Source organism: Tachyglossus aculeatus, chromosome 24, assembly GCF_015852505.1.
Source record: "Tachyglossus aculeatus isolate mTacAcu1 chromosome 24, mTacAcu1.pri, whole genome shotgun sequence".
Taxonomy (NCBI): domain Eukaryota; kingdom Metazoa; phylum Chordata; class Mammalia; order Monotremata; family Tachyglossidae; genus Tachyglossus; species Tachyglossus aculeatus.
The window spans coordinates 11,479,306-11,499,101 of NC_052089.1; the positions used below are offsets into that span (position 1 = coordinate 11,479,306).

A 19,796-nucleotide genomic window follows, 5' to 3' on the forward strand; every position below is an offset into this window, starting at 1 on the left:
GTCCACTACTCCTCCTTGCTGAATTTGTTACCAGAGGAGAAAGTAGACTTGGGGTTGTTAGCCAAAGGTGCTCTGCAAAAAACTAGGAAGGAGGGAAGTAACTTTGCTTTGCAGTAACCCTTCAATTTTACATTTGTATGGCCTGTCACCTTTGCAGTTCCTATACACACTTAGCTTTTCACATCAAGGTCTTTCAATTGTTGTGATGAGAGAGCCAGAAGTGTAGCAGCCTCCTTACCCTTAATATCAGAACTGTCCCCATTTGCCCCCAACTTCCTTCTGCTTCTGGCATCAGGTGTTGGAGAATGATCTATCTGGGTGATTGCACAGCCCAAGACTGACCCTTGGCACTTTTCCCAAACACAGACTAAATCCTCTGCTGAAAGTAGATACTTTTAAACACTTACTTAGCAGAGAACGGGGACAGAACATCCACCACAAATTGATTTTTTACATCTCTCCTTCCCTAAGGACTGTTTAGTGATGGCACCTGAATGTTTGGGGAAGACATCACAGACATTATTTGGTTGTTCCGTCCTCTCCCGACCACTTCGTCCGGGGCTCTGCGAACAGTAAGTGCTCAGTGACTGATTACCACAATTTTAAATTGAGAAGCTGATGATCAGTCCACTGTAGCATTGCTTCGTGTGCTGAACCAACCAGCTGGGCTCCGGGGATACGTCCAGAACGGACCCTGGGCCCACAGCGTAGGCTGTTGGAGAAATCAGGACCTGGTAACAATTTTGTTAAAGAAAATTGCTCTTGCTCTTGCTCTTGTGACTCGTGACAAAGAGTTAACAGTAATCCCGCACAGGAAAGGAAAAGGGTTTAGGTAGCCTTAATAACTTTGCATCTTTCTTTTCTCCCTTCACCTTGGCCTTGAATCCAAGTGGGAGGTTGATTTGTGAGGAAGCGGATTGCTTGCCTCAGTGGAAGCGATCGGCTCATTTCCCTAGTCTGTGGCTCCCTGTACCTAACCCAGCTTCCCCTCACAAGGCTCCAAGCTCAAGGGCAGCAGACCCTGTGGCTAATAGAAGGTCTGGAATCAAGTCTCAGGAAAGGGAAGACAGGTGGAACCGCTTTCTTCTTCCACCACCTGCTTTCCTTGAGAAAGACACGGTGGGGAACTGGTGACAGAGTCAGGAGAAGAGCCGAAGTCTCTCGCTCACACTTGGACCAGAGGAACTTTCCCATGTACAAGGCATCCTTACCCTAAACTGCAGGCTGAAGTGGTGGAGTCTAGCTCACTGGCCTTGTTAGGATCCAGTTGGCCGTACCACGAGGCTCATTTAGCTTAAGGCACTTGAAAATAATCATTCCGGTTTTTGGATCACGCGACACCTCCGGGGTGAGGAAGGAAGCATGGTGCTGAGTTGGGAGTAAATACCGTCTGCTGCTCTGGCTCAGGGGCTTCGTTAAAGGTGGGAGGAGAAAACAAAGGTATACCAGCAGACCCGAACAATTCCCCAGCATCACACCTCCCTTGTGACTGGGAGACACCAGCTCAAAACTTCTTTGCTTCTTTGGCGTAGACATCAGGGCGCCGCTGGCTAAGAATGGGTATCTGCTGGCGGACTTCAGCCACCTTTTTGAGATCTGTAAAGCAGCAAGGAAGACCAAATTACGCTAAATGGTAGTGGGGGTGGGGTGGGGGAGGAAGAAAGCCCGCCGCATCCACAGCAGTGCGGAGGGAGTCCCAAAGAGACAGCTGAGCTAGTAAAGGCAAGTCTTACCTATGTCTGTGTGAAGAACCGTTTCCTCCGGGCCAGCTTTGGCTAGGACATCTCCCCTGCAAAGAAATCCCAAGTGTGAGCCTTGCGGAAATCCGGGAGTGGGGTAGCAGCAGGTAGCGGTGGCGGTGTGGCCTCTGGAAAATGATGCTGGTCGAGGCCAGGTTCATCAGCTGGGGGAAGGAAGAGCTTGGCTCTTTCAGCTTGGCTGAAAGAGAAATCTCCCCTGCCTTCCTGGGGCTCAGAAGAAGGTTCAAAACTAGACCGCACCTGCCCTACGTAGTGATCCCATCAGAGGAAAAAATAGTATGGGTTTAGGGGCTTTGGGGTGGCGACAAAAGCCCAGCAGGACTCTGAAATAGTCCAGTGCTCTGCACACAGTAAGCGCTCAATAAATACGATTGAATGAATGAATGAATGAATGAATGAAATCACCCTCTTAGGGGGGCATGGGCTCAGTCACCAGCCAGCCAGCGGGGCCAAGACGGGGAGGGAAACTGCTGCTGCTCCCCTGGCCCGCCCTTCTGACCCCTCCGGTCCAGTCCGGTCCCGGTATGGCACTAAAAGGGCGGTGAAGCTTGCCCCCTCTACCCTCCTCCCTCCCCGCTGGCCTCGGGGCTAACATACACACTGTACCAGACGCCCCCCTTTCCCCCGGCTTGTCTCTACTCACCAGGGGCCTACCACGGTGCTGTGTCCCCACGCCACGTAAGAAGCCTTTTCATCTCGAGCAGGAGAGGTTGTGGCCACGTACAGCTGGTTGTCAACGGCCCTGCATGTGGGGATGGCGGGGAGGGGGAGAGGAGGACAAGCGTGACAGAGAAAGTCAATATCTCATTGCAACTCTCCCCTTCAGCACAAAACTCACCCATCTAAGCTCTGAGAGGAGTCTCTCTGGAGGTCAATCAATCAATCGTATTTATTGAGCGCTTACTAAGCAGAGCACTGTACTAAGCGCTTGGGAAGTACAAGCTGGCAACATATAGAGACAGTCCCTACCCAATAGTGGGCTCACAGTCTAAAAGGGGGAGACAGAGAACAAAACCAAACATACTAACAAAATAAAATAAATAGGATAGGTACAAGTAAAATAGAGTAATAAATATGTACAAACATATATACATATATACAGGTGCTGTGGGGAAGAGATGGAAACAAGGCAAAGTTGACACTGCCTTAAAAATCCCAAATGTCTTCGTAGTAATAGCACTGTCCTTTCTAGGTGGGAAAGAATATACCCCAGGACACCCAGCAACCAAATCACACTCAGTCAATCATTTACGGAGTGCTTACTGTGCAAAACACTGTACTGAGCAGTTTGGGAGAGTACAATAAAACAATTACAGGCACATTCCCTGCCCACAACAAGCTTACTGTTCCCCAATTGGCTAAAAGAAGCAGCGTGGCTCAGTGGAAAGAGCACAGGCTTTGGAGTCAGAGGTCATGGGTTCGCATCCCGCCTCCGACTTCTCTGAGCCTCAGTTACCTCACCTGTAAGCTTACAACTGTGAGCCTGATCACCTTGTATTCCCTCAGCGCTTAGAACAGTGCTTTGCACACAGTAAGCGCTTAACAAATGCCATTATCATTATTATTATTATTAATAATAAAAGGACTTTATGGGTGACTATCAACTCCCTAGCCACCTTCTGCCTGTGTCAGAGAATAGGAAGCGGGTGGAAACAAGACTTGTCGTGTGAGTCTGGGCCTGCCCTAGGGCGGAAGAGGGGCAGAAAGACACATCCCAACAGCATAGTCCAAAAAGAGAATATTTAGGTTTTGCGCTTAGTGCTCTGAACTTAGAAAGCGCTCAAGAAATACTATTCACTGATTGACCACCACTGCATGAGCACTCTAATTCTGTAGTTCTGTCCTCTCCCATGCATTTAGTACAGCACTCTGCACGCAGTAAGCCCCCTTAAATGCCACTGATTGCCCACCCGCAAATGGCCCAGTTCTTACCGGCCCCGCTGCAGCAGCTCCCAGTGGGCCGGTCCCGTCGTCATGTTAAAAGCACCCGGGTATACCAACAGCTGGCATCCTGAGCCAAAGAGGAAGAAGAAGAATTAATAATGATGGTATTGGCTAAGCGCCTACTATGTGCCAGGCACTTTACTAAGCGCCGGGGTGGATACAAGCAAATCGGGTTGGACGCAGTCTCCGTCCAAGCCAACCGGCCCCCCTCCATCCTCTGTCCCTTTGCGCTGCTTTCCCGCCCCGATCCTTACGGGTGCCATTCGGGGGCGGCCCCGGGCAGGGAGTCCCCAACAAGAGAAGCAGCGTGGCTCAGTGGAATGAGCACGGGATGTGGAGTCACAGGTCATGGGTTCAAATCCCGGCTCCGCCACTTGTCAGCTGGGTGACTTTGGGCAAGTCACTTAACTTCTCTGGGCCTCAGTGACCTCATCTGTAAATCAATCGATCGTATTTATTGAGCGCTTACTGTGTGCAGAGCACTGTACTAAGCGCTTGGGAAGTACAAGCTGGCAACATATAGAGACAGTCCCTACCCAACAGCGGGCTCACAGTCTAAAAGAGTGGGCTCACAGTCTAAAAATGGGGATGAAGACTGTGAGCCCTACGTGACAGCCTGATCACCTTGAAACCTCTCCAGCGCTTAGAACAGTGCTTTGCACAATAGTAAGCACCTAATAAATGCCATTATTAAGTTGAATTGATTGGGGGCAAAAGGAAAATCATGTCATTTGAGAGAGTCCTTTGGGCTCTGTTTATTCTCACTCTTCTCCAACACCATCCTGGACATGTTTGTCCTCTGCTGGACAGAGAGAGGAGGGAGCCCACATCAAGTCTGTAGCCTTTCCCTGGCTAGAACTCACCAAGAGGGATGTCCTCAGCTCTTTTCAAGTCAAAATCACAAGGGGACCGGAGACTGGGGGTGGGGGGAGCTGCGACAGTCACTCAAGCGAGCCTCGGAGTCACATCCACTCACCTCTCTGGGTGTAGATCTGAGCGAGCTCAGCAAAGCGGATGTCATAGCAGATCCCCAGTCCCACTTTGCAGTAAGCTGTTGCACGGAGAGAAAATGCACAAACTCTTAGGCCCCAAGACCCGGCAGGAGAAACCGAGATCAGCCCTGCGGATTCCCTGGCTAGCCGCTTCCCGACGTTTCCAAGCGGGCCGCCTCAACCCCGGGCTACACGGGAAGTTAAAAGGAGGCCAATGTCGTTCAAAGCTTTCAGGGTGGAATACTTCCCTCCGGCATCAGACTGCCAGGATGGACTACGGAAGAAGTCACACCGTGTGATCCACAGTTCCCTGCCCCCCGATCACCTTGTAACCTCCCCAGTGCTTAGAACAGCGCTTAGTAAGCGCTTAATAAATGCCATTATAAAAAAAGCAGATAGAGGGATGGAGAAGGCATGCAGAAACATGAGCAGCACTGCGAGGGGGCGTGGGGATGTTGAAGGGGATGCTAATAATGAAAGGGCAAGCAAGGAAGAGCTCCAGGAGGCCCCTGTACCTACGTGTATCAAACGTAGACAGACTGTCTCCGGGGCTCAGCGTTTCCGATTCTTGGAAGCGAATCTTTCCAGGAACATCAATGTCAAACAAGTGAATCTGTTTCCAAAATAATTAACACGGTTTACGCTTTCGGAGGAAGCCTCCCAGGAATTACAACCGCACTCCGCCGGCCTGGAAGCTTATGGGCAGGGGGTCATGAAGGCGCTCAATAAATCTCCCTGCCTGGAATGGGAGGAGTGGCCTATCCGGAACCCCTGCCCCATCTCATCAATTCCTCTTTCTACAGCTCCCTGCCACAGAAAACAGCTACTGCGTGAAACATAAAACATTCCTCAATTGATTTGGATTTTGTTTTTTGGCTAGAAAATCTGCCAATGCTTTCTAAGACTTTTAAAGACCATTCTAAAGGTGTCTCCACTGGCCTACACCAATGATTTTTTCTGGGAAAGGTCTTTTTAAGAAGGCAAAAAAACTACCATTCTCTTCCAGGGTTTTGGCTTTCAGGGAAGTTACTGACAGGGTGAAAGGGGAATTCCCTCTGAGAGCCTCCAGGCAGCCGCTTAGTAGTCACTTTTGTTCAACCTGTCCCTCCGGGGTGGGAAAGGAAGACGGGGTTCCCACTTTGGCGAGCAGCCCCCCGACGCTGTCCCAAAGATACCTTTTCCCAACGGGGACAAAATGCAACCAAGGTGCCAATACCTACCCTAACTGCTCCACATCCTAGGAACATTCAGAAGAGTCACAAACCCCGACAGTTTCCTTAATGCTCACTGTCTCCCCGGACCGGTGCATAGCACAGCCAAGGCGGAGCAGAGAGCTCCAGTCCCAGGGACCTCGTGAACGCCCCGGCAGAGCTCAGGCATAATGGGGCTTCTCAGCGCTTACTATGTGTCAAGCATTGTGTTAAAGTGCTGGGGCAGGCAGGGTAATCGGGTATCAGGATAACATAATCCGACAGATTCGTGGCAGAGAAGGGAATTTCTTCCTCCCTTCAAGGCCCTATTGAGAGCTCACCTCCTCCAGGAGGCCTTCCCAGACTGAGCCCCTTCCTTCCTCTCCCCCTCTCCATCCCCACCCCCCATCTTACCTCCTTCCCTTCCCCACAGCACCTGTATATATGTATGGACATATTTATTACTCTATTTTACTTGTACATATCTATTCTACTTATTTTATTTTGTTAGCATGTTTGGTTTTGTTCTCTGTCTCCCCCTTCTAGACTGCGAGCCCACGGTTGGGTAGGGACTGTCTTGGGAACTTGTACTTCCCAAGCGCTTAGTGCAGTGCTCTGCACACAGTAAGCGCTCAATAAATACGGTTGATTGATGCTGGGTGGGCTGGCACCAGTCAACACCTCTGGGGCTTTTCATGCCTGTTTCTGAGCTAAAACTCAATACTCGAGCGGCAGCGAATGAGCCTACCAACCGTGCCGTATTGTGCTCTCCCATGCGCTCAGTACACAGCGCTCTGCACACAGTAAGTGCTCGATAAAGATGATTGATTGATTGTTGCTGCCCTGCGGGATAATGCCCCCAAATTACGTTTGAGTTGAACAAGAAAGCCCAGGGGCCGCCACGTTTCTTCTGCCACCCGTAAGCTGGGACAGCGGAGGGAGGTGGGGTGGGCGGGCAGCCCCCTTCGCTGGGCTCGCTACTTTCCTCACCTTCCTGTGCTTCACCAGAAGAGACCCGTCGGGACCAAACACGGTGCACGTGTTGTACAGTTTCCCGGCATCCTCTTCAGGAATCGAACCTTTCATTGCGGGTGGGGAGGGGGGAGAAGAAAATACGTATTTGAACACGGAAGTTAAAAAAAAAAACGACTTGATAAAGCTTCACCACACAGTAACCTCCCCAGCGCTTAGGACCGTGCTTTGCACATAGTAAGCGCTTGATAAATGCCATCGTTATTATTATTATTACGATGACAGTAAATAATTCACTCATCAGGATTCATTCATTCATTCAATTGTACTTATTGAGTGCTTACTGTGGGCACAGCCCTAAACTTTTGGGAGAGTACAACAGAACAATAAACAGACACATTCCCTACCCACAACAAGCTTAGAGTCTAAAGGACAGGTGAACATGTTATCAATCAATCAATCGTATTTATTGGGCGCTTACTGTGCGCAGAACACTGTACTAAGCGCTTGGGAAGTACAAGTTGGCAACATATAGAGACAGTCCCTACCCAGCAGTGGGCTCACAGTCTAAAAGGGGGAGAGCTCTAGATTTCATCTGCCAGCAATCTCCTCAGGGTATGTGAAACAACTAGCTAAAACAGCCAATTTCTCCAAAATCTGAACTCTACACGAAAGCATGGAATTAGGGCATCAATTAAGCACTTGCTGTGTACTAGACCCTGGAACAGATACAAGATTATCCGATCAGATACGGGCCTGCCCCACGTGAGGCTTACACTCGCTCGCCCCTCCTTTACAGTTGAAACCGAAGCCCGGAGAGGTTACGTGACTTTGCGGGACTCGGTCTAGTTTGGCAGCCTGTACTGATTGCATTGTCATTTGTTCGAAAATACTTCACCTCTGGAATGGAAATAAAGTCTTCTACACAGAGCTTGGGGAGAGACAAGCTTAGCCGGCCCAGCTGGGAGACCAACTTTGACTCACACGAGCTCGATCCGGACAAGGAATGCGTCTGTTATATCGTTCTCCCAAGCACTTAGTCCAGTGCTCTGCACATGGTAAGCGCTCAAAAAATACGACTGACTGACTTCCGAATCTCAGCCCGGGAGAGCTGACAGACTTCTCCAGCCATCGGGGAAGAAGCGTCAAGGATAATTCGGGGTCCATCTCCCCCACCAGATCATAAAACTTGAGGGCGGGGATCATGTCTACCACTCCTACTGTATTCCCGAGAGCACAGTACAGTGCTCTGTCCCCAATGGGCGCTCCACTGGAGCAGGATGATGCCCGAATCCACTCCCGCAGAAATCTGGGTCTACACTGGAAGAGGGATGAGAATGAAGCTTGCTTTATGGCTGATATTTTAAGGTAGCCGAATCACTGGTACAATGGGGGAAACCGCCTCACAATATCACATTTTAAGAGGTTTTTTTTTTCTTAAGCAGGATAAACAGTTGCCCTCCTCCAAAATACCCTATATCAGAAAATAAACCTTCAAAAAGAAGAAAACTACAGCTTCCCGACTGGCACTGTCTTCCTCCCAAACTAAAGGAAGGTCTCTCGGTAGGTGTGTTTCAGCTCCCTCTGTTAGAAGGCAGGGCGGCATAGCCATTTCTGACAGGCACAAAAGTACTTGGCTTTTACCCACAGGGTGCTTGGCCTAGGGGAAAGGAGCTGAGAGAAAGAAGAGACCCGAGTTTTAATCCCAGTTCTGCCCCTGGCCTTGTGTGACCTTAAAGCAAGTAAACTTGGCCTCTCACTGCCCTTGTTTTTTCCTGGAGATCCCCTGTTCTCCCTACCTCTTGGACTGTAAACCCTACATGGGTCAGCGACTAGGTCTGATCCGATTAGCTTGTCTCTACCCAAATGCAGTGTTTGAGACAGAGGAAGCACCGAATGAACAACAGAACTAAAATACCATTCTTGCTGTTTGCAAACGTTCTCCCAGAAAAATCGGCCTCGACCAGGGAAACTGGGTACGATCTCTAAGAGTTTACAGTTGCCAACAGTTTCTACTCTGAGTTCGCAGTGATGGAATTTATATGCCCTGCTTCACTGAGGGACTTGGGTTTTAATCCCAGCTCTGAAGCATTGAATGAACAACAGAACTAAAATACCATTCTTTGCTGTTTGCAAACGTTCTCCCAGAAAAATCAGCCTCGACCAGGGAAACTGGGTACGATCTCTAAGAGTTTACAGCTGCCAACAGTTTCTACTCTGAGTTCACAGTGATGGAATTGATATGCCCTGCTTCATTGAGGGACTTGGGTTTTAATCCCAGCTCTGACGCTTTCTGTGTGTGACCTCGGGCAAGTCACTTCGTTTGGCCTCAGTTCCCTCATCTGTAAAACACCGGATTAAGACTGTGGGACTACGTCCCACCCCATTTGCTTGTATCTATCCATCTCGGTGCTTAGTGCGGTGCCTGGCACATAGCGCTTAACCAATACCCCAACTACTGGGTGGGAGAGCCGTAAACAGGATGATGGGTTATTAAACTTTTACGTACACACACTTTTTTACACAAACACACATATGGGCAGGGAATGTATCTATCAATTGTGTTGTACTGTTCTCTCCCAAGTGCTCCGCATACAGTAAGCACTCAAATACTGGCCTATATACATATCTCCTCTCTATGATTTTAAAAATATAAACGTATACATTTACCCACTCAAACCCAGAAACACAGATCTCAGACAGCTACCTCCAATGAGATAAATGCCGCACTCCTTTGCTACTTCAGAAAGCTTTTGTGTGGATTCCCCGGGAATTTTCTCTGCATATTGCTGAAAGTACTTAGTGCCATAGGGAGAATTGAAGCACTCCTAGAATTGAGAAGAAAAAATAAAGAGCCACAGAAAAAACACAACAGTTTTACATAACCTTCCGTTAAGGGCAAGATCAAGTTTTTCTTGCAAACTTTTTCACTGAAGACCCTCTTCAATTCAGGAATAAACCCCGAGAATCACTACAAATTTTGAAGTTTGAAATGTCCACAGTCCCTTGCTAAGGCCGTGAGCGTCTGGTACAGTTTCCGTCACACAATCAATGCTTAGAAAATAGAGTATTTGTAGGAAGCTGTTCTTTAGAGCAGTACTCATTTGCCATATATGTTGTGTGCACAGACTTTCTAGTTTTAACAAAACACGTCAACCTGGATTCTGCCTAAAGATAATGTTAGGCCTCACTTACGAATCCCCAACTGAATTTATCTTTATTTTAAGGCTTCAACCAGGGACGCGGTGTCAAATTGGGCACTGTAGTTCTATTACCTAGAAGAGCCAAAGCCATAGGACGGTCTTGCAGACTGTGAGCCCATTGTCGGGAAGGGGCCGTCGCTACATGTGGCCGACTGTGCTTTCCAAGCGCTCAGTACGGTGCTCTGCACACAGTAAGCGCTCAGTAAATCCGACAATGAATGATGAAGCACTGGGGCACATGTGACACAACCTCTGTTTTTGTAACTGGGGGCCTGAAATCGCCGTGTAACCAACATGTAGTCAACACGAGCATTTGTGTGGTGATGCAGTTATTCCGAGGACACCTACAGCCTTACAAAATGACAACGTCCCGGGCGGGCACCGCTACGACGACATCGTTGCATCCCACCCTACCCGAAATCCCAGCTTTTTTAGAGCAATAGCTGGGATTGCCAGTTTGCCGGCTACTTCTGTCGTGTTGTCCCAGCCCGAGCAGGGAAGGGGAAGAGGGAAAGGGAAGGGGGGAGAGGACGAGGGAAGGGCGGAGGGAAAAGGAAGGGCAGAGGGAAAGGGAGCAGCGGCCCCCCGGCCCTGGTTGTTCCCGTTTCCCCGTGGGAGAAAACACCAGCCGTGATCACGCAGTGAAGCAGCAAGGACCTGGGTTCTAATCCTGGTTCTGCCACTTTAATAATAATAATGATAACGGCATTTATTAAGCGCTTACTGTGTGCAAAAGCGCCGTTCTAAGTGCTGGGGTAGACACAAGGTAATCAAGTTGTCCCAGGTGGGGCTCACAGACTTAATCCCCATTTCACAGATGAGGTCACTCAGGCACAGAGAAGTTAAGTGACTTGCCCCAAGTCACCCAGCTGCCAAGTGCGGAGCCGGGATTCGAATCCGTGACCTCTGACTCCGAAGCCCGGGCTCTGCCACTTGTCTGCTGGGTGCCCTGGGGCAAGTCACGTCACCTCTCCGTGCCTCAATTACCTCATCTGTAAAGTGGGGATTAAAGCTATGAGCCCCATTGTTAATATGTTTGGTCGTCTGTCTCCCCCTTCTAGACTGTGAGCCCGCTGTTGGGTAGGGACCGTCTCTAGATGTTGCCAACTTGTACCGTCCCAAGCGCTTAGTCCAGTGCTCTGCACACAGTAAGCGCTCAATAAATACGATTGAATGAATGAATGAACGTGGGACATGGACCAGGTCCAACCTGATTAGCTTGCATCTACCCCAGCGGTTAGTACAGTGCCTGGCACAGAGTAAACGCTTAACAAATACCATAAAATAACATGAATAAAATAAAACAACTTCTCTGTGGCTAAGTTCCCTCATCCGCAAAATGAGGACTCAATACCTGTTGGAGAAGCAGCGTGACTTTAGTGGAAAGAGCACAGGCCCGGGGTTAAGAGGATTCTGGATCCTAATCCTGCCTCTGCCACATGTTGGCTGAGTAACTCTGGGCAAGTCGCTTAACTTCTCTGTGCCTCAAGCTCCTCATTTGTAAAATGGGGATTAGATCTAACTCCTTCCTATCTACACTGTGAGCCCCACGCGGGACAGGGACTACGTCCAGCCCGATAACCTTCTATCTACCTCAGTGTTTAGAACAGTGCTTGGCACATAGTAAGCACTTAATGCCCTAACAACAATCATAAAATTACTGTTATTATTACTACCGCTTAGGCCGTGAGCCTCACATGGGATCTGCCTTTTACCGACCTGAGCGTTTTGTTCGTTGCTTGGCACATATTAAGCGCTTAGCAAATACCACAATTATTATTATTATACGGTCCGGAGTGCTAGTTGAATTTTAAAACATCACCTCCCCTGCTGCAGCTTCAGAGAACCACTGGAAGGGTCAGAGTAACGCAGTCCCTCTGTGGCCCTCGCTGCCTCCCAGACGGTAAGTCGGGCGGGCAGAACGGGGTTTCCTCAATGAGGTCGGGGAGCGCTTGACGGCAAGGATCAGGACGACCAACTGTAGTGGACTTGCCTCTCCCAAGCGCTCAGTACGGTGCCCTGCGTGCAGTAAGCGTTCAATAAATACCGCTGCTTAAGCGAAAAAGGAAAGGGAAAGAGGGGAGGAGAGCGGCAGGGCTGCAGCGTCCACCCTGGCCACAGCCCGAGGGACGGATGGACGGGCGAGTGGCAGCTCGCCCGTCGGGACCGTCACCGACTCGGGGTGACTTGCCTAGAATCAATCAATCGATCGTATTTATTGAGCACTTACTGTGTGCAGAGCACTGGACTAAGCGCTTGGGAAGTCCAAGTTGGCAACATCTAGAGACAGTCCCTACCCAACAGTGGGCTCACAGTCTAAAAGGGGGAGACAGGGAACAAAACATGGGGACACACCTACCAAATGCGTGATGGCCCATGACCATTCTCCCCCCACCGCAGGCAGCTCCACCATCCTTCCCTGTCTCCCAAGCTAACCACGCCACACAATCAACCTGTCACCAAAACCCGTTGAATCTCCCTCCGTGTCGCCGCTAAAAATCCCTCTCTCCCTCCCTCCCTCCCTCTCCATCCAAACTGCTACTCTGCCCATCTAAGCGCTCAGCCCATCGCGCCCCGAGTCCCGCATCAGCCGCCTCCCTAACCTCCCTGCCTCTGGCTTCTCCCTACTCCGGCCCTCTTTTCTAAGAACGGCTTCAGTCCACGTCTTCCTTCTCCACAAAAACCCCCACCTCCGCATCACACAGAAAATCCTTACCGTCGGCTTCGAAGCACCTTGCCCCCTCCTACCTCATCTCGCTGCTCTCCTACTCCAACCGGGCCCCCACGCTTCGCTCCTCTAACCCCAACCTACTTCTTAGCAGCGCTTAGAACAGTGCTTTGCACACAGTAAGCGCTTAATAAATGCCATTATTATTATTATACCTCCATCTCGTCTGTCTCCCCAGCAGCCCCTCGCCCACATCCTGCTTCTGGCCCTTCAATCCCTCCCGCTTCCCGTCTGACAGCCCACCACAGTCCAAAGCCTCATTAAAATCCCACCTCCTCCAAGAGCTCTTCCTTAAGCCCTCATTTCCCCTCTTCCCGCTCTCTTTGGCGTTGCCCTTTCCCTTGGATGTGTATCTTTCATTCACGTTGTTTAAATGTCCCTCTCCCCTTCTCCTTGTGGGCAGAGATGATGATGATGGTATCTGTTAAGCGCTTACTATGTGCAAAGCACCGTTCTAAGCGCTGGGGGGGATACAATAATAATAATAATAACGATGGTATTTGTTAAGCGCTTCCTATGTGCAAAGCACCGTTCTAAGCGCTGGGGGGATACAATAATAATAACAACGATGGTATTTGTTAAGCGCTTACTATGTGCAAAGCACCGTTCTAAGCGCTGGGGGGGATACAATAATAATAATAATAACGATGGTATTTATTAAGCGCTTACTATGTGCAAAGCACCGTTCTAAGCGCTGGGGAGGTTACAAGGTGATCAGGTTGCCATCTCCCCCTTTTAGACTGTGAGCCCACTGTTGGGTAGGGACCGTCTCTATATGTTGCCAACTTGTACTTCCCAAGCGCTTAGTCCAGTGCTCTGCACACAGTAAGCGCTCAATAAATACGATTGATTGATTGATTCCCAAACGCTTAGTACAGTGCTCTGCACACAGTAAGCACTCAATTAATACGACTGAATTTTTGTGCAGATTTATTACTCTATTGTACTCATACATATTTACATATTTACTATTTAATTTATATTTACTATTTACTTTTATATTTTCTATTTACTTTGTTACTGATGTGCATCTAGCTTTACTTCTGCTTGTTCTGATGACCTGACACCCGTCCACATGTTTTGTTTTATCGTCTGTCTCCCCCTTCCAGACTGTGAGCCCGTCGTGGGGTAGGGACCGTCTCTCTCTGTTGCCGACTTGTACCTCCCAAGCGCTTACTGCACACAGTGAGCGCTCAATTAATACGACTGCATGAATGAACAAATTAGGTTGTCGCACGGGGGGCTCACGGTCTTCACCCCCATTTTACAGATTGAGGGAACTGAGGCCCAATCAATGAATCAATCAATCGTATTTATTGAGCGCTTACTGTGTGCAGAGCACTGTACTAAGCGTTTGGGAAGTACAAGATAGCAATATATATTATATACAATATATATTATATATGTATATATATTATGTATTATTGTCTCTATATAGAGACAGTGACTTGCCCAAAGTCACCCAGCTGACAACTGGTGGAGCCGGGATTTGAACCCATGACCTCGGACTCCAAAGCCCGGGCTCTTTCCGCTGAGCCACGCTGCTTCTCTTCTGCCACCTCCGAAGGGACGGGCTCTCTCGCTCGCCAAAGTAATGATAATAATAATAATAATAATGATAATCATAATAATTGTCATTTGTTAAGCACTTACTATGTGCAAAGCACTGTTCTAAGCGCTGGGGAGGATATCGGGTGATCAGGTTGTCCCACGTGGGGCTCACAGTCTTAATCCCCATTTTACAGAGGAGGTGACTGAGGCCCAGAGTAGTTAAGTGACTTGCCCAAGATCACACAGCAGACATGTGGCCGAGTCGGGATTCGAACCCACGACCTCTGACTCCAAAGCCCGGGCTCTTTCCGCTGAGCCACGCCGCTTCTCTAGTACACGGTGCTTTGAGCGCATCAAGAGCTCAATGTGTGGAAACGTGCGCACGCGCGGTGGGGAGCGCGTGTGCTGTGTGGAGAAGCAGCGTGGCTCAGTGGACTTTGGAGTCCGAGGTCACGGGTTCAAATCCCGGCTCCGCCACTTGTCAGCTGGGCGACTTTGGGCAAGTCACTTCTCCGGGCCTCAGTTCCCTCATCTGTCAAATGGGAACAACCTGAGCACCTTATAACCTCCCTGGCGCTTAGAACAGGGCTCGGCTTCATAAGCGCCATCGTTATTATTACATCTGATGGACGGACGGACGGACGGACAGACGGGCGGACAAGGGTCCTCCCCACTTACCGGCAGAGACACAACCTGGGCTCCTTGGGCTGCCGCCTCCCTTATCAACCCAGTGGCTCGGGCCAGGTTTTCCGCCTTGACTGACGAAACTCGCAGCTGGATGAGCGCCAGGCGGAAGGCTACGGGCAGAGAGGAGAAGGAAAGGAGCCGGGAGTGGACGCCTCCGACCCCCAGCTTCTTCAACCCGCCCGGCTCCTCGCCCGCCAGCTTTCACCGTCCTGGCCTTGCGCGAAGGGCAGGTTTGGATCGTGGGCAAAAAGCAGCACGGGCGAGTACGGAGCCGCTGCTCCGGCAAACGCGTTTGGGCAAGAGGTAGCGGATCTAAACTGATCTGAGCGTGTCTGGAACTCCTCCCCCTGGGCTTCAAGTCTCTCCATCCCCTCGCCCCCTCCTACCTCACCTCCCTTCTGTCCTTCTCCCTCCCAGCCTGCACCCTCCGCTCCTCCGCCGCTCATCTCCTCACCGTTAGGCCTCATTCTCGCCCGTCCCGCCATCGACCCCCGGCCCACGTCCTCCCCCGGGCCTGGAATGCCCCCAGTCCCTCCGCCCACCCGCCAAGCTCACTCTCTTCCTCCCTTCAAGGCCCTGCTGAGAGCTCACCTCCTCCAGGAGGCCTTCCCAGACTGAGCCCCTTCCTTCCTCTCCCCCTCGTCCCCCTCTCCATCCCCCCCATCTTACCTCCTTCCCTTCCCCACAGCACCTGTATATATGGATATATGTTTGTACAGATTTATTACTCTATTTATTTATTTATTTTACTTGTACATATCTATTCTATTTATTTTATTTTGTTAGTATGTTTGGTTTTGTTCTCTGTCTCCCCCTTCTAGACTGTGAGCCCACTGTTGGGTAGGGACTGTCTCTATATGTTGCCAATTTGTACTTCCCAAGCGCTTAGTACAGTGCTCTGCGCATAGTAAGCGCTCAATAAATACGATTGATTGATGATTGATGACGGAAGATGGAGACGCGGCGGACGCTTAAAATGACGGAAAGTATTCGTTTTATCTTGTTAATATGTTCTGTTGTCCGTCTCCCCCTTCTAGACCTCTGTTGGGTTGGGACCGTCTCTATACGTTGCCAACTTGGACTTCCCAAGCGCTCAGTCCAGTGCTCTGCACACAGTAAGCGCTCAATAAATACGACTGAATGAATGAATTAATACTACAGGTGGATTTAACTTTTTTTTTTTTTGGCCAAGGAACCCGGCTGAGAAGCCCCTTGACTTGGGCTGGAAGTGATGCCCGCTTTGGAAGACACCCTACACCCTCCTCCTCGGGGGCCCAGTCTTCTAGACTTCACGTGAGCCCATTATCGGGTAGGGACCATCTCTATATGTTGCCAACTTGTACTTTCCAAGCGCTTAGTACAGTGCTCTGCACACTGTAAGCGCTCAATAAATACGATTGATGATGATGATGAAGACTGTCTCTAGATGTTGCCAACTTGAACTTCCCAAGCGCTTAGTACAGTGCTCTGCACACAGTAAGCGCTCAATAAATACGATTGATGATGATGATGACCATCTCTAGATGTTGCCGACTTGGACTTCCCAAGCGCTTAGTACAGTGCTCTGCACACCGTAAGCGCTCAATAAATACGATTGACGATGATGATGACCATCTCTAGATGTTGCCGACTTGGACTTCCCAAGCGCTTAGTCCAGTGCTCTGCACACTGTAAGCGCTCAATAAATACAATTGAAATGAACGAATGGGGCTCTGAGAGGCGAGGGGTAGTTTAGGGGAGACAACCGGGAGAGATTCTGATTCTAGGAGCTATGAGGGGGAGGCTGCCAAGCAATCAATCAATCAATCGTATTTATTGAGCACTTACTGTGTGCAGAGCACTGTACTAAGCGCTTAATCTCTCTTGGTTTAGGATCGATTAAATGTTCTTAAAGTCTCTCTCACCTCCACGGTTTCGGGAAGTCCCGCGAAAACTTAACAGGGAGTATTTAAAGACGATTCTTCCGGAAAAGGGGTCAGGAATGATTTACGCTGCTCCTTTCACAACGGGGCAGGAGGCTGATTTAAAGGGCTGGCTTGATGAGGTCAAAGCGCTCAATAAATACGATTGAATGATTGAATGAATGAGTGGGATACTGAGAATCAAGTGGTACGAACAGGATCCTGCCTACTCACTGTACTGTACTCTCCCCAAGCGTGTAGCACAGTGCTTGGCACGCCACAAGCCGTCTCCTCCTTCTAATCAATCAATCAATTGTATGTAGTGAGTGCTTACTGTGTGCAGAGCACTGTACTAAGCGCTTGGGAAGTACAAGTCGGCAACACATAGTGACAGTCCCTACCCAACAGTGGGCTCACAGTCTAGAAGGGGGAGACGGAGAACAAAACCAAACATACTAACAAAATAAAATAAGTAGAATAGATATGTACAAGTAAAATAGAGTAATAAATATGTACAAACATATATACAGGTGCTGTGGGGAAGGGGAGGTAAGATGTGGGGGGAGACTGTGAGCCTGCTGTTGGGCACGGACTGTCTCTATATGTTGCCAACTTGGACTTCCCAAGCGCTTAGCCCAGTGCTCTGCACACAGTAAGCGCTCAATGAATAGGACTGAATGAATGAACAAGCGGTCAATAGGTGCCACTGATTGATCGGGTGAAGCTATTCCTCGTCCACGGGCTGGGCCTTTCCTCCGAATATGTTCGGCAGCTTTGAAAACACCTTCTCTACTAAGGGTCTTTGGAGGGGTGGGAGGGGAAAATAAATAAGGAGCTCTTCTGAAAGGCGGCCAGGGGTCAGGGCAGCGTCCTGATTTGTCCCCGAACCCGGACTTTGGGCCTCCCGGCACCGGCCGAGGTTAAAAGTTAACCGGCAGCTCGGAAAACACCTTCTCTACTAAAATTCCTGGTAGGCTGGGAGGGGGAAATTAATAAGGGGTGTTTTCTGAAAGGCGGGTGGGGGTGAGGGCAGTGTGTTGATTTGTCCGGGGCCCCTGGACTTTGGGCCTCCCGCCGCCGGCCGGGGTGAGAAGTTGGTGGCCCAGAGGCTCTGCCCCCTGAAATTCTCCCCCTACCACCCTGTGAGCCCACCGTTGGGGAGGGACTGTCTCTAGGTGTTGCCGACTTGTCCTTCCCAAGCGCTTAGTCCAGTGTTCTGCACACAGTAAGCGCTCAATAAGTACGACTGAATGAATGAATGAATGAACTTTGACTGGGCCGGGGGCGTCGCAGAGGGTTGGCAGAGACCGGGGCGGGCGAGGGCGAGCGGTGGCTTGGCTGGAATCAGCCCCCCGAGCAACGCGGTGCTTGGCGCGTAGTAAGCGCTTAATACCGCCTTTATCACTATTACCGTTATCTTGCCAACTTGTCCTTCCCAAGCGCTTAGTCCAGTGCTCTGCACACACACACAGAGTAAGTGCTCAATAAATACGACTGAATGAACGACTATCCATCACCGCTCTTTTTGAAGTGCTAAGAGGCCGGCCGGCCGGCCGGCCAGCGGCCCGTCCCCCGCTACACTACGTTCCCCCCGACCGCCTCCCCGCCTACACCGCGCTCCCCCAACCCCTCCCCCCCCCCCCCAACCCCTTCCCCGCTATACCGCCCTCCCTCAATCCCCTCCCCGGTTACACCGCGCTCCCCCAATCCCCTCCCCGTCTACACCGCGCTCCCCTAACCCCGTCCCCCGCTACACCGCCCTCCCTCAATCCCCTCCCCGGTTACACCGCGCTCCCCTAACCCCGTCCCCCGCTATACCGCGCTCCCCTATCCCCAGTTACACCGCGCTCCCCTAACAACCCCGTCCCCCGCTATACCGCGCTCCCCAACAACCCCGTCCCCCGCTATACCGCGCTCCCCTAACAACCCCGTCCCCCGCTATACCGCGCTCCCCTAACAACCCCGTCCCCCGTTACACCGCGCTCCCCTAACAACCCCGTCCCCCGCTATACCGCGCTCCCCTAACAACCCCGTCCCCCGCTATACCGCGCTCCCCCAACAACCCCGTCCCCCGCTATACCGCGCTCCCGTCCCCCACTATACCGCGCTCCCCTAACAAATACCGTCCCCCACTATACCGCGCTCCCCTAACAAATACCGTCCCCCGCTATACCGCGCTCCCCTAACAAACACCCGTCCCCCGCTATACCGCGCTCCCCTAACAACCCCGTCCCCCACTATACCGCGCTCCCCTAACAAATACCGTCCCCCACTATACCGCGCTCCCCTAACAAATACCGTCCCCCGCTATACCGCGCTCCCCTAACAAACACCCGTCCCCCGCTATACCGCGCTCCCCTAACAACCCCGTCCCCCGCTATACCGCGCTCCCCTAACAAATACCGTCCCCCACTATACCGCGCTCCCCTAACAACCCCGTCCCCCGCTATACCGCGCTCCCCTAACAAACACCGTTCCCCGCTATACCGCGCTCCCCTAACAACCCCGTCCCCCGCTATACCGCGCTCCCCTCCCCGGTTACACCGCGCTCCCCTACCACCACCGTCCCCCGCTATACCGCGCTCTCCTAATCAATCCGCTCCCCCCCCCCCGCTCCCCCCAACCCTTTCCCCGGCCATACCGCGGGTCCCCGGTCCCGTCCCGGGGGGGACGAGGTGAGACTCACTGGCCATGGCGTTGCCGTACGCTGAGCCGGGCGCACGGGGACCGGAAGTGCCGCCGCCGCCTTCGCCACGAGGAGCCGGAAGCGCCGCGCGGGGCGCGCCGGGAAATGTAGTCCTCAGCCCCCCCAAACACACACACACACACACACACACACACACACACACACACACACACACACACACA

At 51.1% G+C, this 19,796-nt stretch overlaps 1 protein-coding gene across 2 annotated transcripts; it reads right to left on the bottom strand.

The window, feature by feature from the left end:
* Positions 1 to 770: 770 nt before the first annotated feature.
* On the bottom strand, positions 771 to 19,680 carry NIT2 (nitrilase family member 2). 2 transcript variants are annotated; one of them, XM_038766281.1, is made up of 10 exons: positions 19,615 to 19,680; positions 15,019 to 15,137; positions 9,566 to 9,686; positions 6,877 to 6,965; positions 5,216 to 5,309; positions 4,681 to 4,755; positions 3,693 to 3,771; positions 2,404 to 2,502; positions 1,734 to 1,789; positions 771 to 1,596 (listed from the first exon to the last, which is right to left on the bottom strand). In XM_038766281.1, the coding sequence occupies exons 1-10, from the start codon at positions 19,619 to 19,621 to the stop codon at positions 1,505 to 1,507; spliced, it is 831 nt and encodes a 276-aa protein (XP_038622209.1). In that variant the 5' UTR covers positions 19,622 to 19,680; the 3' UTR covers positions 771 to 1,504. The 2 variants fall into 2 exon arrangements, with proteins under 2 accessions (XP_038622209.1, XP_038622208.1); XM_038766280.1 differs by having other exon boundaries at positions 19,570 to 19,643.
* Positions 19,681 to 19,796: the final 116 nt, after the last annotated feature.